This window comes from Cucurbita moschata, unplaced genomic scaffold, assembly GCF_002738365.1.
Source record: "Cucurbita moschata cultivar Rifu unplaced genomic scaffold, Cmos_1.0 Cmo_Scf00017, whole genome shotgun sequence".
NCBI lineage: Eukaryota > Viridiplantae > Streptophyta > Magnoliopsida > Cucurbitales > Cucurbitaceae > Cucurbita > Cucurbita moschata.
Window position 1 is genome coordinate 2372507 of NW_019268533.1, and position 19502 is coordinate 2392008.

General features: G+C 37.9%; 2 protein-coding genes across 3 annotated transcripts; both read left to right on the plus strand.

The window, feature by feature from the left end:
- Positions 1-1396: 1396 nt before the first annotated feature.
- LOC111455205 (coatomer subunit alpha-1-like) lies at positions 1397-8798 on the plus strand. 2 transcript variants are annotated; one of them, XM_023096778.1, is made up of 4 exons: positions 1397-1542; positions 3723-3959; positions 4591-5085; positions 5393-8798. In XM_023096778.1, the coding sequence occupies exons 2-4, from the start codon at positions 3752-3754 to the stop codon at positions 8341-8343; spliced, it is 3654 nt and encodes a 1217-aa protein (XP_022952546.1). In that variant the 5' UTR covers positions 1397-1542; positions 3723-3751; the 3' UTR covers positions 8344-8798. The 2 variants fall into 2 exon arrangements, with proteins under 2 accessions (XP_022952546.1, XP_022952545.1); XM_023096777.1 differs by lacking the exon at positions 1397-1542 and adding an exon at positions 3051-3336.
- Positions 8799-13344: 4546 nt separating this feature from the next.
- Positions 13345-19227, plus strand: LOC111455061 (DNA replication licensing factor MCM4-like). The gene is made up of 18 exons (XM_023096586.1): positions 13345-13479; positions 13569-14258; positions 14362-14490; positions 14601-14682; positions 15174-15306; positions 15390-15461; positions 15556-15678; positions 15761-15874; positions 15942-16154; positions 16245-16343; positions 16667-16827; positions 17071-17167; positions 17234-17395; positions 17549-17629; positions 17710-17788; positions 18253-18389; positions 18465-18518; positions 18610-19227. Exons 1-18 carry the CDS (start codon positions 13443-13445, stop codon positions 18682-18684), a joined length of 2538 nt encoding a protein of 845 aa, XP_022952354.1. The 5' UTR covers positions 13345-13442; the 3' UTR covers positions 18685-19227.
- The last annotated feature ends 275 nt before the right edge of the window (positions 19228-19502 follow it).

The window sequence follows — 19502 nt, forward strand, 5'->3', positions numbered from 1 at the left end:
AGTTTGAATATTTAAATCTCGTGGTGGTTGGATTTTAAACCCTACGTGCTAGGATTGACAATTCAATGTTGTAAGGTACCAGTATTTTCATTGAGGTACATACAAGTCTCGGCTTCATCTTCAAGATTTGTGAATATTAAAAAATTAAAAAAAATTGTAGACTCGAGTATAGTTCAACTCATAGGTCATAATTATGGCAAGTGGGCTCGTTCGTCTGTTATTAATATTAACTTTTAAAAAGACAAAAAACGAGTTGAAGTTTTTTATTCGAAATATTAAAAATAAAAAAAATTAATAACCTGAAAAATTTGATCAACTCAAATAAACAAAAACATTATAAATTTAGTATGAAAACCTTTCATTAGTAGACATGTTTTAAAATCGCGAGGATGACGATAATATGTAACGGGTCAAAGTGGACAACATCTGCTAGCAGTAAGCTATTAGAGTCATACATCAGACAGAGTGCCAGTGCGGACGTTAGGACCTAAATGAGTGGATTGTGAGATCCCACATTAGTTTGAGAGGGAAACGAGATCCTTAATAGACACATTTTAAAACCGTGAGGATGACGACGGTACATAACGAGTTAAAGCAGACTCTAACAACCCGAATCAACCGAACCCAAAAATTTTATGATTGAGTTGGTTTCATTATTTAATAAAGAGTTATTTTATAATTTAGCGGTTCTTTTTATCTTTTATTTATTTATATTATAATTGTTATTATTATAACTATAAATATAATTATAAAAGTGACACACGTGTCGTATCATGTTAATTAAAATAATAAAATTATCACATAGATGCAAACATTACATTATTAAAATGGATAATTGTAACGTGACATATTAATACCAACTTCGATGGATTGTATGTCTTATCAACTATAGTTCACATGTTATGTTACTTCTTTATAATAATTTTAACTTATATTTTCCGCTAATTTAATAAATATTATTTTTAAATTTAAAAAATATTTAAAAATTTATCCTAAAAACTTAAAATAAATATATGACTGTCTATTTCTTCCACTGCCACTTCGTCATCTGTCATCTCCTCCGCTCTCTGTTCCTTCTCTAGATTCACCTACTAATTCTAATCCTATCCCACCCGATACATTAGTTTCACTCTGACGTTCTACTCGTACCAAACACAGCCTCCAACTTGACATAATTGTTGGATGATAAAAGTCCCACATCGACTAATTTAGAGAATGATCATGTATTTATAATTAAGGAATAGTCTCTCTATTGGTGTAGGGTGTTTTGGGAAGCTCAAAGGAAAGCAGGAGAGATACCCTTACTTTTTTATTTTTTATTTTTTATTTTTTATTTTTTTAAATAAATTCATCAAGGAAGATGGGCTGGGCTTAGAGCGGGACTGAACCTTTGGACCCTAATTTCTCGATTCTCAATGGCGGGTGGTTAGCGCTCTCTCCCGCCACTCTCTTCTCACAGCTTCCTTCACTTCAATGGCGTCCGTCATGCTCTCTCCTTCTCCATTCCCTCGCATTTCTTCTACTTCATCTTCTTACCGCCTGGTATTTCTTCTACCTCTCTCGTTTATCTATCTTTTGCGTTCAATTTATCGACGATTCTGGTTGTTTTTTTTTGACATTTCTGTTTATTTTTTCTCCTGTTGTTACTTTGATTGTCGCGATTGTCGAGTTGATCTAGTTTTCGCATCCGTGAACTGAATCGTGCGTTTGTTTTATATCATTTGCGTATATTTTTATCGAGATTGCTTCTCGTGTTTTGATCTTCTTCTTCTTCTTTTCCTTCTCCTGTTTTTCTTTTTGGTTGTTGATATTACCGAGGTGATCTACATCTCGCGTCGGTTAAGCAATTGTGAGTTAACTGGCATCGGAACTATTGATGTGTTGAGTATATACATAGATGAACTGAGTTGATCGTTTGATTTATAGAGGTTTCTGCTCGATTTTTGATATTTTCGTTTTTGTTTGGTTGCTGTGATGACTGAGGGATCTAGTGTTCACACTGTTCATGTGTTGAGTATACATCGGAACTGTTTATCTTATATTATATAATTTAAGGGTCTTATACTTTTAATTTTTTTTATTTAGTTATTTAATGGACGTTTAAATTTTTATTTTATGTTTAATAAATTTTTAATTTTGGATTTAATAAATGTTTAATTGATTAAATATATTTTTAATTGCATTAAAAATTAAATGACTATTAAATATAAAATTAAAAAATATATATTAAAAATATCTATGATTTGTTCAACCCAAAGTTCAAATAATTTATTTGATATTTCTAAAATTTAGGAATTAGAGTAAGTTATTAACTTATTAAATATTTAAAGTGACCTTTATATGATTTTATTTCTATGAAAAGTATTAAAGGCCTCAAAGTGTTGGATTGAGTTTTGTTGGAGAAATCAATATTTTAGACTAACTCCAACGTTGTCGATTTGTTTTTTTTTTTTAATTATTTAGAAAAATTATATTTGTCCCACCCTACATATTACATCAATAACTAAAATCTTATAAATTTCAAATATCAAACCTACCATTTATCACTAATTAATTATAGATATTTTTAATATTTTTAATAATTTTAAAAATAGGGTAGAAGTTTGGTTGAGTGGTAACCTTATTTTCAACCTGTAACAGAATTTGAATTTTCAGTTTTGTGAAATTTAACTCAATTTAAACTCGAAAAATATTTAATCAACTCAATGTTTGTGGGTTGGGTTGAGTTGATGCAGTGGACTTTCAATTGTGCGACACTCACTTCTCAGCAATAAGTAAGTTAAGTTTATTCGTTCTCGCGTCGGCTACGGCCACGCGATGTATGCTCGAGCCTCTAGCCTCGATTCAAGAATAAAGTTTTAGAAAACGGGATAGATAGATTTCGAAAGAAAGGTTTGAAAGCAAGATTTGAGAAGTTGAAATTAGTATGATATGTGAATGGAAGCAATCCGAATTTGTTGATTTGTTGAATTTGTTAGAGTTATTTGAATGGGGGGTTCATTAAAAAAAAAAACACATTCAACTAAAAAAACGATAAAATATATACATGTATATTTTTTTGATCCCTTGAAAATTCAGAAATTGGGTTTGAGGCCCTCTTAACTTAACAAAATTTTGTCTTCTTTCACTTCCAACCTCTCTGATTTCACTGGGAGAGATCAAAAGCAGGCCGGAATCCAGATCCACTTCTTTGAGAATCCTCCCACCATTTTCTTCCCGCTTTTTCCTTTCGATCTACCACTCTCTCTCTCTAGCTTTGTTCTGTAATATGTTCTTCCTGTGATCGGCTGCAACTTTCAGTTTGCTCGATCCCCCTTCATACTCGTCAGATCTGAGGTAACGCACTTGCTCTCAATGTACGGTTTTCTGTTTTCTGTTTCGTCTTTTTTCGCTGTTAGATCCTTCCTCCCCTTTCTCTCCCGCTCGTTTTCCTTGTTCTGGGCATGATTTTCTTTGGTTTTTATACAAAATGGTCGTGAATTTTACGGGGAAATGTTGGAGCTCCCGACTTGGGTTTTTTTCTTTCTTTTCTTAATCTTTAAGATTGTTGATTTTGTTCTCTAGTTATTTGGTAGTGTAATTTATGTTGATTGTTACTTAATTATTAAGTTTTTTTTTTTTTAAGGAAAATGGGAATGTTTGATTTGGTCCTTATTGGTAGGTGGAGAGTTTGTATTTATAGTTCTGCTGTTTTATTGGTTTTGAGGCAAATTATTTTGTAGAGAGGTTTGGCATTTTGTGTTCGGACAAGATGCTGACGAAGTTTGAGACGAAGAGTAATAGAGTGAAGGGGCTGAGTTTCCACTGTAAGAGGCCATGGATCCTGGCGAGTCTTCACAGTGGTGTGATTCAGCTATGGGACTACCGGATGGGTACTCTTATTGATAGATTTGACGAACATGATGGGCCTGTTCGTGGTGTTCATTTTCATAAATCTCAGCCGTTGTTTGTTTCCGGAGGTACACATTTGTTTTTCAATCTTCTTTCATCTTGGTCCTTTAATAATATAATGAATCTCATATTATTCCACTCTCTTGAACACACAAATATCTAAATTTCACCTAGATGTAGTGTTTAATGGAAAATTTTGGTCGTGTTCCAGTTGGTTCGTTATTGCACTGCATTTTGGTAGATCCCGGTGTTCTCTTTCTAAGGAGTCAGTAGTGTGTTCAGTGATTCAAAAATCGTGGATCTTATCCCAATGTTTGCAGATGCACGAGTATTTAAGCTCATAACCAATTTGACTGTCCGACTTTGTCAATGCTAGAGTACCCTCCAGTGTCAGAGGTTAAGAGATCTGAACTGTAGTTTTTCCAACAAACCTCTTCCTTAATGATGTGTGTTTGAGTTATAGAAGAATTTATTTTTTGTATTTGAGTTGTAACACTAGTATGGTTAAGTATTTGCAAAATGTTGCGAAGTGTCAATGTCGTAGAAGATGGTTGAATTGTTTCATTCTGTTTTTCTTTGTACCTTTAGTTTGATTATATACTGGCATTTCTGCAATATGGTAACTATGAATTACGCAAATAGCTACACCTCTTCTTGTGAGAATGGAATTTGTTGTAAGTTGAAAAAGCTGTCTTTCAGGTGATGATTACAAAATTAAAGTATGGAACTATAAGACGCACCGATGCCTGTTTACTCTTCTTGGGCACCTTGATTATATTCGCACCGTGCAATTTCACCATGAGTCTCCGTGGATCGTGAGTGCCAGTGATGACCAAACTATTCGAATTTGGAACTGGCAGTCTCGTACTTGCATTTCTGTGTTGACTGGCCACAATCATTATGTTATGTGTGCTTCATTTCACCCTAAGGATGACCTTGTCGTGTCTGCCTCCCTAGATCAGACTGTTCGTGTTTGGGACATTAGTGCCTTGACAAAGAAGTCAGTGTCCCCTGCAGATGACATTTTGCGGTTGAGTCAGATGAATACAGATCTTTTTGGAGGTGTTGATGCTGTGGTTAAATATGTATTGGAAGGTCACGACCGTGGAGTCAACTGGGCTTCTTTCCATCCAACTTTGCCCTTGATTGTCTCAGGAGCCGACGACCGGCAAGTCAAGTTGTGGCGAATGAATGGTAACTACTTAAAAATTTAGCCTTCATACATTTACTTTCCTTTCTGTTAGAATATTCTCTTGGATGGTAAGAAATTCTGTTATAAATCCTAGACCAGTAATCTGAACTGCCTCTTGAATTAATGATAATAGGGCTGTTAATTGTCTCTATCTAATTAAGATTTCATTTGTTTTTCACCATATTCTTATGCAAAAACTAAATTTCTACACACTAAAGAGGAAAAATGTTGAATAAACTGGCTCTTCTTTTTCTGTGCTATAAGTTCGATTTTAAAAATTATTAAATGCTGAATGTTTATTTTTTCCAGACACAAAAGCTTGGGAAGTGGACACATTGAGGGGTCACATGAATAATGTTTCAAGTGTTATGTTCCATGCTAAACAGGATTTGATCATATCCAATTCAGAGGACAAGAGCATTCGTGTATGGGATGTTACAAAGCGTACTGGTGTCCAGACATTTCGTCGTGAACATGACCGGTTCTGGATTCTTGCTGCTCATCCAGAGATGAACCTATTGGCTGCTGGTCATGACAGTGGCATGATTGTCTTTAAGTTGGGGAGAGAACGACCAGCTTTTGTTATTAGTGGAGATACTCTATTGTATACCAAGGATCGGTTTTTGCGGTTTTATGAGTTTTCAACTCAAAGGGATACTCAAGTAATTCCAATTCGACGTCCTGGATCCATTAACTCGAATCAGAGCCCAAGGACAATAGTGTATAGCCCTACAGAAAATGCTGTTCTTATTTGCTCAGATCTGGATGGTGGATCATATGAATTATATACCATAGCTCATGAAAACATTGGTCGAGGTGATAGTCTACAAGATGCCAAGAAGGGCGTTGGCGGATCAGCAGTCTTTGTGTCTCGTAATAGGTTTGCTGTGTTAGATAAAAGTAACATGCAAGTCTTGATCAAGAATATGAAGAATGAAGTCGTTAAAAAGAGTGTCCTCCCTGTTGCTGCAGACGCAATATTCTATGCAGGAACAGGTAACTTATTATGCAGAGCCGAGGATAGAGTGGTTTTATTCGATCTCCAGCAAAGAGTTGTTCTTGGTGACCTGCAGACCCCATTTATAAAGTATGTTGTCTGGTCCAATGATATGGAGAGTGTTGCTTTGCTTAGCAAACATGTCATTATCATTACCAGCAAGAAGCTTGTGCATCAGTGCACTCTTCATGAGACAATCCGTGTGAAAAGTGGTGCATGGGATGATAATGGTGTTTTCATTTATACGACGTTAAATCATATCAAATATTGTCTGCCTAATGGAGATAGTGGGATAATCAGAACTCTTGATGTTCCAATATACCTCACAAAGGTGTCTGGCAATACTATCTTCTGCTTAGATCGGGATGGAAAGAACAAAACCATAGTTATCGATGCTACGGAGTATATCTTCAAGCTGTCCCTTCTGAAAAAAAAATTCGACCATGTAATGAGCATGATTAAAAACTCTCAGCTTTGTGGACAAGCAATGATTAGTTATTTGCAACAAAAGGGTTTCCCTGAAGTTGCTCTTCATTTTGTGAAAGATGAAAGAACTCGGTTTAATTTGGCTCTTGAGAGTGGGAGCATTCAGATTGCAGTTGCTTCAGCAACTGCTCTTGATGAGAAAGACCACTGGTACAGATTGGGTGTTGAGGCTCTTCGTCAAGGCAACGCAGGAATTGTCGAATATGCCTATCAAAGGACAAAAAACTTCGAGAGGTTGTCTTTTCTTTATCTTATAACCGGTAACACCAACAAGTTGTCTAAGATGCTTAAGATTGCTGAAGTTAAAAATGACGTGATGGGCCAATTTCACAATGCCTTATATCTTGGTGATGTCCGGGAGCGTGTTAAGATATTGGAGAATGTTGGTCACTTGCCCCTTGCTTATGTCACAGCTTCAGTTCACGGACTGCACGATGTTGCTGAACGACTTGCAGCTGAATTAGGAGACGATGTCCCAGCTTTGCCGGAGGGAAAAGTACCATCTCTCCTGATGCCCCCTTCTCCCGTTATGTGTGGTGGTGATTGGCCTCTTCTGAGAGTCATGAAAGGCATATTTGAAGGTGGATTAGATACTGTTGGCAGAGGTGTTGCAGATGAAGTAGAGGAGGCTGCCGATGGCAATTGGGGTGAGGAGCTGGAAATGGTTGAAGTTGATGGTTTACCAAATGGGGACGTTACAGCAATTCTAGAAGATGGTGAAGTGGCTGAAGAAAATGAAGAAGATGGTGGCTGGGACCTTGAAGACTTGGAGCTTCCTCCCGAACCAGAAACTCCTAAAGCTTCTGCCGGTGCACGTTCATTTTTTGTAGCTCCAACTCCTGGCATGCCTGTCAGCCAAATTTGGGTCCAGAGGTCATCTCTTGCTGCCGAGCACGCTGCTGCTGGTAATTTCGAAACTGCCATGCGGTTGCTCAACAGACAACTTGGAATAAAGAATTTTGCTCCCTTGAAATCAATGTTTCTCAATCTTCATGGTGGCAGCCACTCCCATCTTCGTGCATTTTCGTCTGCTCCAGTGATAACCCTGGCAGTCGAACGGGGATGGAGCGAGTCTGCAAGCCCAAATGTAAGAGGTCCCCCTGCACTCATTTTCAATTTCTCTCAGTTGGAAGAGAATCTGAAAGCTGGTTACAGGGCCACAACCACTGGGAAATTCTCTGAAGCTCTGAAGCTTTTTCTTAGCATTATTCATACAATACCATTGATTATTGTGGAGTCAAAGAGAGAAGTTGACGAGGTAAAGGAGTTGGTTATTATAGTTAAAGAGTATATATTAGGTTTGCAAATGGAGCTCAAGAGGAGAGAAGTTAAGGACAATCCGATTCGCCAACAGGAACTCGCGGCCTATTTTACTCACTGCAATCTGCAGCTACCACATTTAAGACTTGCCTTGCAGAATGCAATGACTGTCTGCTTTAAGGCTAAGAACCTTGCTACAGCAGGTAACTTTGCCAGGCGCCTGCTCGAAACCAATCCCGTTGTCGAGAACCAAGCAAAGGCAGCCAGGCAAGTGCTGCAGGCTGCTGAGAGGAACATGACAGATGCTTCCAGGCTTAATTATGATTTTAGAAACCCCTTTGTGATCTGTGGGGCTACACATGTGCCAATTTATCGAGGACAGAAAGATATCTCGTGCCCGTACTGCAATACCCGGTTCGTGCCTAGCCAGGAAGGGCAGCTTTGTACTGTTTGTGATCTTGCTTCTGTGGGGGCAGATGCATCTGGATTACTCTGCTCTCCTTCCCAGATTCGATGATTATACCGCTAGATCGAGACTGTTTACGGCCATTACCTGAACTCGCCTTTGCAGCCAAAGGTATTTCAATCGAAAGTTACGAAGCCATCAAAGCGGAGTAAACTCCTAATGCAAGGTCTGGTTTACTATCTCCTTTCCCTTGATTCTGTTTCTTTCCAACCTCTGTTTAGTTAAATATGATATTCAGAACTTCATGAATTTTGACTGTGGCTATTCTTTGTTAAGTTGTTCATAGACCTACATCAATTAGATTATTTTGTATGCACGTGTTTACGATACAAATATTAGAAGTTGTTTCGTAAATCCGATTATTTCCATGTTGAAATCGAGTTTTGATCCGAGGGAAAATGTAACATTCTATATTTGTTATATCTATCCGTTGTGTATTGTATGAAGCTTCTCCTTTTTATCAGTTCCTTTTTTGCAGATAAACTGGTCTGATAAACCCCAAACAATGCCATTTGTGATTCTTTTGCTCATAGGTTTTATGGAGAAACTGGTCAGTGATTACCCAAAAAAACTTTGGTAATATTATAGTGCTGTAAATGATTTCATGATACTGTTGTTTATATTTCAATCATATCATCACTTAGTTTATTATTTATTGCATTTGTTTGTCCAATCCGCTCGAAATTATTGAATAAGATTGCTACGACATGGCTGTCTCTTAGTGACCATTAAATGTAGGTTCGAAAGTTTGCATGTCTCTTAATCACTATTGAATATAAGTTTGAGGTGTTTCTGCAGTTTCTTTCTCGTACGTCTTACAGTGTAAAACTACAAGTTGCATTGTGACGGTCTCCTCGATTGAGAGATAGAGATTTAACTTGACTCAGGTTAGGCTCCAATCGGGAACCTCGTGGGGGGTTTTTAGAAAGTACTGTCTCTTAGTTACCATTAAACGTAGGTCCGAAAGTTTGCATATCTCTTAATAACTATTGAATACAAGTTTGAGGTGTTTCTGCAGTTTCTTTCTCGTACGTCTTACAGTGCAAAACTACAAGTTGCAATGTGACGGTCTCCTCGATTGAGAGATAGAAATTTAACTTGACTCAGGTTAAGCAAGCTCCAATTGAGAACCTCGTGGGGGGTTTTAGAGAAAGTAAAGCATTTTCGAGGTTAATACGTCTCGTTTGGTACGGGCGTCATCGTGTTTATGGAGAGTAGAACTTAACCTTCAAGGTTCAACCATCTACTTTTCCATTCAATTCTTCCTCTTGCTCCACTCAAAGCTCTTATTCTTGTCTTACTTTCCTTAAATTCAAGATCCCTTTTGCCATCCATTGCTGACTATTGATATCTGAATGAAATTAATATACGTGTATTATATAAAGAAATAAAGAGTTTTTAATAATGGTCATGCGTTTTGAACTATACTTTTTATTTAGTTATCATTCTATTTTTCTTATGGTGTTACGCCTCGTGGTCCCAAACCGAGACATGGTTTTGATACAGAAAAGAAATGTCACCAAGGGGCTCAATCGCCTTATCAGTAAATCTCCCTTCATCTTATCGTACCTCTAGCAAACAAACTTCGAGTTGCTGAATCGGGCATAGAACAACGGTATATTGTTTTTCTGCTTGTTTTGAAAGTTCAGCTAATGGTCCACAAGCAAGGTAAGTAGGTCCATTACTGGCCGGCTGCACGAATATAACGAGATAAAGGGGGGGTGCAACCTAGAGAGATGACCATATCTCTTTTCTGAATGTGCTATCGAGGTTCGGTTCATTTGGAAAAGAGGTCGGCGGTGAATATGTACCTAGGCCCTGTACACACCGCTTGTCACACCTTGGGAATGGGTTTCGCTCATTTGTTCAATCTTTTGATACAAGCGATTCAATAACCTTCTCTTGCTGTCAAAACTTAGAATTAAAATGTCAATCTTATTTCGAAAAATATAATTACTTTTAGGCTAAATATATATTTAATCTCTAATATTTTAGTCTTGTTTCAATTTAGTTCCTTTCATTTAAACGAAAATAGCCATTTATGTTATAATGTTTTTTAATTTAGTTGCTCGTCGACTAATGATAAACAAGGAAGATAATTGTTTGAGTCATTTTTCAATAATTTTTGTAATTTTATTCTCGTAGGAGATGAACTAAATTCAAAATTATAAAAAAGAAAACAAATATTAAGGATTAAATGGAAATAAAAGCATTATAGAATAAACTTTATTTCCAACATTACTTTATTTAAAAAATAAATACATAGAATTTATTGAAATTGAAAAGAAAAATTCTAATTAATTTTTCAAAACATAAAGATTCCAATAATTGTACCAAAAAGTAGAAGAATAATAAATAATAAATAATAAATAAATAAATAAATAATAATAAAAAGTTAAAAACCCCCGAGGCGAAGGAAATTTCGCAAAAAGGACTAATCCGCAAACCAAGCGTAGTCCGCACGGAAGCTTGGCGCACAAGCCGAGTTCGTAACATAGTGTGGCTACGTGGCGTTCTCTCATTGGACACTGCACGTCGGGCACGTGAGCACGTTTTGACACCTCACAATTTCTACCCCTTTATATATTCCGCTGGAACAAGAAAAAGGAAAAAAACTGTAAAACAAAACAACCACCAATTCTCGAATCAATTTCACAGAGCGATAATGGAGGCCATGTCTGGAGCTTCGTCATCTTCCTCATCGTCTGTGGAATTCCATTTTTACGATGATTTCGAGTATGAATTTGTTGAAGATGTCGAACGCCTTTCGAACTGGGAGTTCCTCAATGCTTCTGATGCCGATTCAGAAATGGACGGAAATGGAGGCGAAAAAGAGGGTAAAAATTGCTGCGTCGTTGCTCGAATTCATGAAGATCTCCGAGAAATTATTTCTCCTGTTGTTGTGGTGCCGATTTCTCTTGCGGAGGATCGGATCTTTGATCCTTTGGAAGATGTTTATTTCCTTCAGAATCACGCGGAGGACGGTTTTGCGTACGGTTACAACGAGGCGGAGGAGGATCAAACCGACAAAGACGACGGCGACGACGACGATGATGAAGATGAGTTAGATTTGGACGATGAACTCGTTCCGTGGTCTGTCAGTGACAAACTCGGACGGCAGCGGATGAGGAAATTGGGGAAAAGAGGATTTACAAGGATGTATAATTCGAAGAGATCGCCGTTTTTGTTCACCAAGCCTGGATGCGTCCGCGGCAAGCACGGACTCGGCTTGAAGCATAGTTATTAGAACAAGAACAGATTCAAGAACTCTGCTCGATCAAGTGCCTAAGAAAGGTAAACCAAATCGAATCCCAATATGACGTAGAAGCAAATATTAAATAGCTGTAATAACAAGTATAGTGGTTGCGTTTGTTGTAAGTAGTTGTAGTAACTAGTTACCCTGTAAATCGAATTTGCTTTGATGGTTTCTGTTGATTTCCAAGGCTTGGATTGATGATGAACACGAACTCGAATATCATCTTTGTGAATTAATCATCAATCTTATGTCCACAAAAATTGTTACGCTGATTGCAACGCCTTGTTGATTAGCTGTTCGGTTGATTTGTTTGTGGTTCATGGAATTTGTTTCCAAAAATCTGGAATCTCTGGGCCACACAATCTGAACAACTGACAATTATTTTGTATCATTTTCTCATAGAAAGCCAAGCGTCTGATCGAAACTGATGAGGCGTCCTTGTTCTTGGAACACATGTCTTGCTCTTCTTTTCATAAGAACATCATAGGACTAGAACATAGTAAGATGTGATGGTTGATCATAAACATCCTTAGCTCTTGGGTTAACTTCTCTAAAAGTTCTCACCTTTCACTCGTTCGATACAAAATTACAAAATTGAAACTCTAATCAATCGAAGAACTATGATCAAAGTTCTATAGTTCTATTTCTTACCACAAACTTTATTATCTCATCTATGATAATATGCAGTAAGCTGCTCTCGTCGTCATCTTTGCTTATCTTCTCATATGACACCAATTTCTCAACTCTTGCTTTCAAAACTCTCTTTCAGAATCTCTCTGTCCCATTTTCTAGAACATTCTTGAACCGGGCTCAGAGGCTCGAGCATACGTCGCTGAACGAATAGGCTTAACTTGCTTGGCCGAACGAATAGGCTTAACTCGCTTGGCCGAACAAATAGGCTTCTAACTCGCTTGGCCGAACGAATAGGCTTCTAACTCGCTAGGCCGAACGAATAGGCTTCTAACTCGCTAGGCCGAACGAATAGGCTTCTAACTCGCTTCGCCGAACAAATAGGTTTCTAACTCGCTAGGCCGAACGAATAGGCTTAACTCGCTTGGCCGAACGAATCGGAATCGGCTTAACTCGCTTGGCCGAACGAATCGGAATCGGCTTAACTCCCAAACGAATAGGCTTTTGTTATGGGCCCCACTAAAAATAATTTAAATTAATTAAACATAAACATCATCCCTTGAGATAGTTAAGAGGTCATTTACAAAAAAGTCAAAACAAATAAAAATATTTACAAAATTAGTCTACAGGTTCCCCATTTTTTAAAATTTTATTTTAAACATTTACAAAAATATTTAAATTTATTTTATTTTTTTAAAAATAATCGTTATACTGATTTTGATATTAAAATTACAAAAAAAAAAAAAAATTATAAACTTAATTTGCAATAATTTAATCAATATATAAAATTTGTAATAATTAAACTAAGCGTCAATTTTTATTCACTCACTTAATTTTTGTTAACTAATAACATAATATTTCTAATTTATAAATATATTCAATTTTACCATTTCACTAATCTATAACTTAAGAAATCTCATTAAGCCTTAATAATATTATTCAGAGACCAAATTGCAATAAATTCAAATTCAAATATATTAATATTTAAAGACTTAATTATTAAAATTAACAATAAATTTTGAATATATATATTTTTCATCAACATCCCCAGTAAGTGATCTGGGCTTTGGAGTTGTAAAGCCCAATAGGCCCAAAACTGAAATGGCCCATTCCGTCTGAAGCCCCCCAATTTTGGCGGGAAATAAGTTACTTCCTCCCGCTAAGTCCCTTAGCTTCGCCTTCGAACAGATACACAGTTGCACTGTTCTAAGTCTCAGTGACCGTCTTCATCCCGCCGCATTTCTCTTCTTCACTTCCAGCTGCAATGGCGTCCGATTCTTCTCCAGTTAACTTCAATACAGGTTGGTATCTTTCGGAATTTTCATGTATCTTGTCTAATATGGGCTGAATTGGAGGTTAATTTCTCTTTTTCTGTTCTCCATTTCTGCAGGTCCTTCGTCGCCTGGTGATTCATTCTCTAGTCCCATCGGAAACACCGTCTCATCCTCAGGGGACGGTTATCGCCGTCGAAGCCGTCGCCGGTCATCTACTCCTTCGGAAATTGCTACGCCGCCGCGTCAACGATCCCGAATGGTCTCGTCGGAAACCACTCCGAAGGCTACGGAGTCGCGCTCGCGTCGGCAGGGAGGTGGGAGAAGAGCGTCCGGAGGTGGAGCGACCCCGATGGCTGCTACACCTTCATCGACGGATGATATTCCGCCGTCGACGGAACCTGGCGACGGCGACGACATGGATGAGGACCATCCGACCTTCGTATGGGGGACGAATATCAGTGTTGACGATGTGAAGGGAGCGATCATTCGGTTTTTGAGGCATTTCCGTGGTCGTCAGGCGTCGCAGTCTGAGGGGGATTTTCATACCGAGGGAAAATACGCGGAGGTAATCAAGCGGGTTCTTGAAATTGAAGGGGATTCGCTCGATGTGGATGCGCAGGATGTGTTCAATTACGATACGGATTTATACACGAAGATGGTGAGGTATCCTCTCGAGGTTCTCGCAATTTTTGACATTGTTCTAATGGAAATGGTGCCCCAAATCAACCCATTGTTCGAAAAACACATTCAAACTCGGATATTCAATCTCAGAACTTCTACTTCAATGAGAAACCTTAACCCATCTGGTAATGTTTCTAACATTCCATTTGATTGGTTTAGTTCTAGGTAGTAATCTCCAGTCCTTTCTTAAACTGATGACTATGAACAATTGATGGTTCCTTTTTTTAGACATTGAGAGGATGGTATCACTGAAGGGAATGATAATACGGTGTAGTTCCATAATTCCTGAGATCAGGGAGGCGATGTTTAGATGTCTCGTATGTGGATACTACACTGACCCAGTAGCTATTGAGAGAGGTGAGCTTGAGTTTCAATGGACTGTTCTTTTCTGTTTGTGATTGCCCTCATATGCTTGTTTAAATGAAATTTTCTGTTTGTATTGACAATGGAGTCTATGAACTAATTAGGACAAATAACTGAACCCACTATATGCTTGAAGGAAGAATGCCAAGCAAGAAACTCCATGACATTGGTTCACAATCGATGCAGGTAATCCTCTGCTAAGTAACTTTAATCTGTACTGACTGTACCATGATCTATCCAATTATATATTACTCTGTACGATGTGCCCGTATGTAATCTAAACTATAGTAGGTACATTTAATCAAAATATTTGCTTGCTAATTCCTTGATATGTATGTCAATAAGATTTACAATTATCCGTAATTGTGGTCCTTGTAATATTATTTTGTTACCAAGTACCATCTCTTATATGCTAACCTTGATACGATAAGCACATTAAAGGCTACGTAATCGTTTCATCTCTGTCAGGAATAATTCTGCAAAAATTTTAATCTACTGACCTTTACTAAATTTGTCAGCTATTTGCTGGTGGAACGTCTATCTGTTGATCCTTATTCAATTTTACTTTATCACGTTTTAATAATGAAACGTGTAAATTGAGGGGCGGATAGAGGACGAGAAATAACATGTTTAGTTTACTTAATACTAAGTATGACTAACCTATGCCGTTGAGTTAGGTTTGCTGATAAGCAGATTGTACGGCTTCAGGAGACTCCTGATGAGATACCTGAAGGAGGGACACCTCATACTGTAAGCTTGTTAATGCATGACAAGCTGGTTGATACTGGAAAGCCTGGTGACAGAGTTGAGGTAAAACCAATCTAATGATGAAGTGGACTGATGTAATTTTTCTCTTTTCTCTGTAGCCTTATCAGTTTCGATTCTTTTGATAGGTCACTGGGATTTATAGGGCCATGAGTGTGAGAATTGGACCCACCCAGAGAACTGTAAAATCATTATTCAAGGTATATGGTTTGTACATTTACTTGAAAATTGAATTGACCTTATTAGTTGTGCTGTTGTAGTCTTAGCATGGTGTACTCGTCTCTTTTATTGCAGACTTATATTGACTGTCTTCATATAAAGAAGACTGATAAGTCAAGAATGGTGGCTGAAGACCCAACTGGAGCTGAGAACCGGTTGGGTGGAAATGTCGATGAGGTTTCGTTTGATGAAGCGAAGGTATGGGGTTGAAGGCATTTACCGGCCCAACATTTCTTGGCCATTCTTATCTTCTGCACTCACATTCTTGATTGAAATGCAGGTGGAAGAGTTGAAAGAACTCTCCAAAAAGCCTGATATATATGACAGACTAACCAGGTCATTGGCACCTAATATTTGGGAGCTTGATGATGTTAAGAAGGGCCTTCTTTGCCAGGTAGTTTCCACATTTCTACTTCTACCTTTTTCTGCCTCATTCTGAGCGTTGATTTTTCATTGTGCAGCTCTTCGGTGGGAGTGCTTTGAAATTGGCATCCGGTGCAAGCTTTCGTGGAGATATTAACATACTTCTCGTTGGTGATCCTGGAACCAGCAAGTCTCAGCTTCTCCAATACATACATAAACTATCTCCCCGCGGCATTTACACCAGTGGAAGGGGTAGCTCTGCTGTTGGTTTGACAGCTTATGTCACCAAAGATCCTGAAACAGGGGAAACAGTAGGATCCTACTGCATTTTGAATCTAACTTTCTTGATGTCCAACTTGTTTAAACAATGGATAACTAATGAATTTTGAGTTACCTTTTAGGTACTGGAGAGTGGGGCCTTGGTTTTGAGTGACAGGGGCATATGCTGCATTGATGAATTTGATAAAATGTCTGAAAATGCAAGGAGCATGTTGCATGAGGTTAGTGGGCCTTTGAGTTTTACTTCGAAATAGATTTATTCATGATCTTTATAATTTGGCAGGAGATTCGAATATACCAAGGGACTTTAAACTTTTGGGGCCTTTGGGGCTTGTATCTAAAGTTATTTCTCAAGTTTTTCTGTGTGAAGAACATTCGTTATATGATAGGAAGAACAGTATTTTACTGTTTTTAGACAGCATCTATATGTGACACTGTTATTCACTATGTGAGAATAATCCCCCTTTTCGCTCGATCAGCTGTCTATTTCCCAATTGAATTTCATATTTTTTATGGCTTGAGATTTGATGCTTATACCTTCTAGGTGATGGAGCAACAAACTGTTTCAATAGCGAAGGCTGGAATCATTGCTTCCCTTAATGCCAGAACTTCAGTATTAGCTTGTGCAAATCCTAGTGGTTCACGTTATAACCCTCGCCTATCTGTGATTGATAACATACACCTTCCTCCTACTTTGTTATCAAGGTAAGAAGATAATGTTGATTTGTCAACCAGAATGTTTCTAAAACATTGTATACATGCATCTATCTTGAGTACCTCCTGAGCTGTTGCTGTGCTCAATATTTACACATGTTTGGCACCTCGAACTGATGATGTTGTGGACATTGATACTAAATAAAACGAAACTCTAAAATGCTTAAAATTCATTTTAATAACATCTAATTTGGACTTTAGATTTAACTATTGACTGAAATTATATTGGTTCAGGTTTGACTTGATTTATTTAATTCTGGATAAAGCTGATGAGCAAACAGATAGGCGCCTTGCTAAGCATATTGTCGCATTACACTTCGACAACCCAGAGGTTTGAGTAACTTGCAATTCTGGTCATAGTTGAGCTCCTGGTGATTCTGTTGCACTCAACTTGCAGGGCATTGAGCAGGATTTCATGGACCTTCATACCTTGACTTCATACATCAGCTATGCTAGGAAAAACATTCACCCAAAATTATCAGATGAGGCAGCTGAAGAGTTGACTAGAGGCTATGTTGAGCTGAGGAGGAGAGGAAACTTTCCAGGCAGTAGTAAAAAGGTAAATTTATTCAAATACATTCCAATGCGAGGAAATCTGATTGTGTTTTGCAGTTATGAAACTATTAGCTCTTTTTGTAGTGATGGGGAGAGGTCTACTTTTCTGACCTTTTCATTTTTTGTGTCTGATTGGAATTTATTAATGTATCGACAGGTCATAACAGCTACTCCCAGACAGATTGAGAGTTTAATACGTTTAAGCGAAGCCCTTGCTCGAATACGTTTCTCAGAATGGGTTAGTGAAGTTGCTTTTTTCCTTCTTCATTATTGTTGTTCATAGTCAGTATATCAGGACATAAGTTCTAATGCATTCAGGTTGAAAAGGGCGATGTTCTTGAGGCATTCCGGCTTCTGGAAGTTGCAATGCAGCAGTCTGCAACCGATCATTCTACAGGTAGCTGTTTTGCAATGCCTCTAAATCTCTTTTAAATTGTAAGAGCCCAAAGCCTAAACCCACCGCTAGTAGATATTGTCGTTTTTGAGTTTTTTCTTCTGGATTTCTTTTCAAGATTTTAAAACGCGTCTACTAGGGAGAGGTTTCCACACCAGAAATACTTCGTTCCCCTCTCTAACCAATGTGGGATCTCACAATCCACCCCCTTCTGGGCCTAGCGTCCTCACTAACACACCGCTCGGTGATTGGCTCTGATACCATTTGTAACAGCCCAAGTCCACCGATAGCAGATATTGTCCTCTTTGGACTTTCCCTTCTAGGTTTTAAAACGCGTCTGCTAGAGAGAGGTTTCCACATCGAGAATTCTTCGTTCTCCTCTTCAACCGATGGATCTCATATAAATCCTTTAAGGTTTCACTCTCATATCTTAACTTCAATGTCGCATCTTTGCAATACAATTTCAGGAACCATTGACATGGATCTGATCACCACGGGAGTATCAGCAAGTGAAAGGATGCGAAGGGAGAGTTTATTATCGGCAACTCGCAACATAATCATGGAGAAAATGCAGCTCGGAGGGCCTTCCATCCGCCTGTCAGAGGTCTGCTGCTTACTCTTTACTGTGTGCACGAACTTCACTTGTTATAGCTCTAAATCTCTTCCAATTCTTCTGTAGTTGCTGGATGAGCTGAGGAAGCAGAATCCTGACAATGAAGTCCATCTCAACAACGTACATTACCTCTGTCTCTCTACAAACCAACATCCCCAACCCCCAACAAAATTGACTAATAATAACTATGCATGTTATGGTAATAATGCAGCTTAGAAATGCGGTATCAACACTTGCAAGTGAGGGATTTGTAGCGATCCATGGTGATAGCATAAAGAGAATGTGAGGAGCTTGAAGAGATATTGATTACTTCAGAGGTATGGAGCCATGGCCTGAGAAAAACATCCATATTTGGCCTCTAAGCATATCATTCGAATGGCCTATTCTGGTTGTATAGAACATCAATTTATCTTGATTTCGGCCGTCACGGGCTCTTTGAGGTCCTCCACAAATAGGAAAGATCACCGAGTAGAGACTACGAATTAGACAAAGAGAGCTCCTTATGGTTGAGAAATTTGTAGAAGATCAAGAGTCGAGATTTTATCGCCTCTTTGATTGGGTCAATCTTCTTTCTCTTGGAAGTTTAACCGCTTGTTTCCATATGGCCTCCTCGTTTTGAGACATGGACACCCATAGGCTCTGCTCTCACTTTCTGTAACAATATTTATCTTTTGGTTTAAGTTTAATCATGACTAATATAGTTTTGACTGCAGGTAGTTATATAGTGATAGCCTTCTCTTCTTTTTTCTTGTTCGAGAATATTACATTAAGGTGGAACTAGATTCGAACATTCCCTTCAAGAACTACTCAGAGTTATAGTTTGAAACTACGATCCTAAGTTCAGTTATTCCATGTGATTGCATATCTATGATCATCAGAAACGAAACTTTTTTTTTTTTAATATTTGATCCAAGTTATCAATGTTTTAACCAGTTAAATTGTAATTAAGTTGGTACCTAGTCGTTATCATTTAGTTCTACTAAATTTTTAAGCACATCTAATCGACCAATAAATATTAGAATTTGATATGTGCTCTTAATTAGTTGAATTAGATTGAAGTTGCTTTTTAATCCACATTCTAGAGGGTTTTAGTAAAGTCTTCAT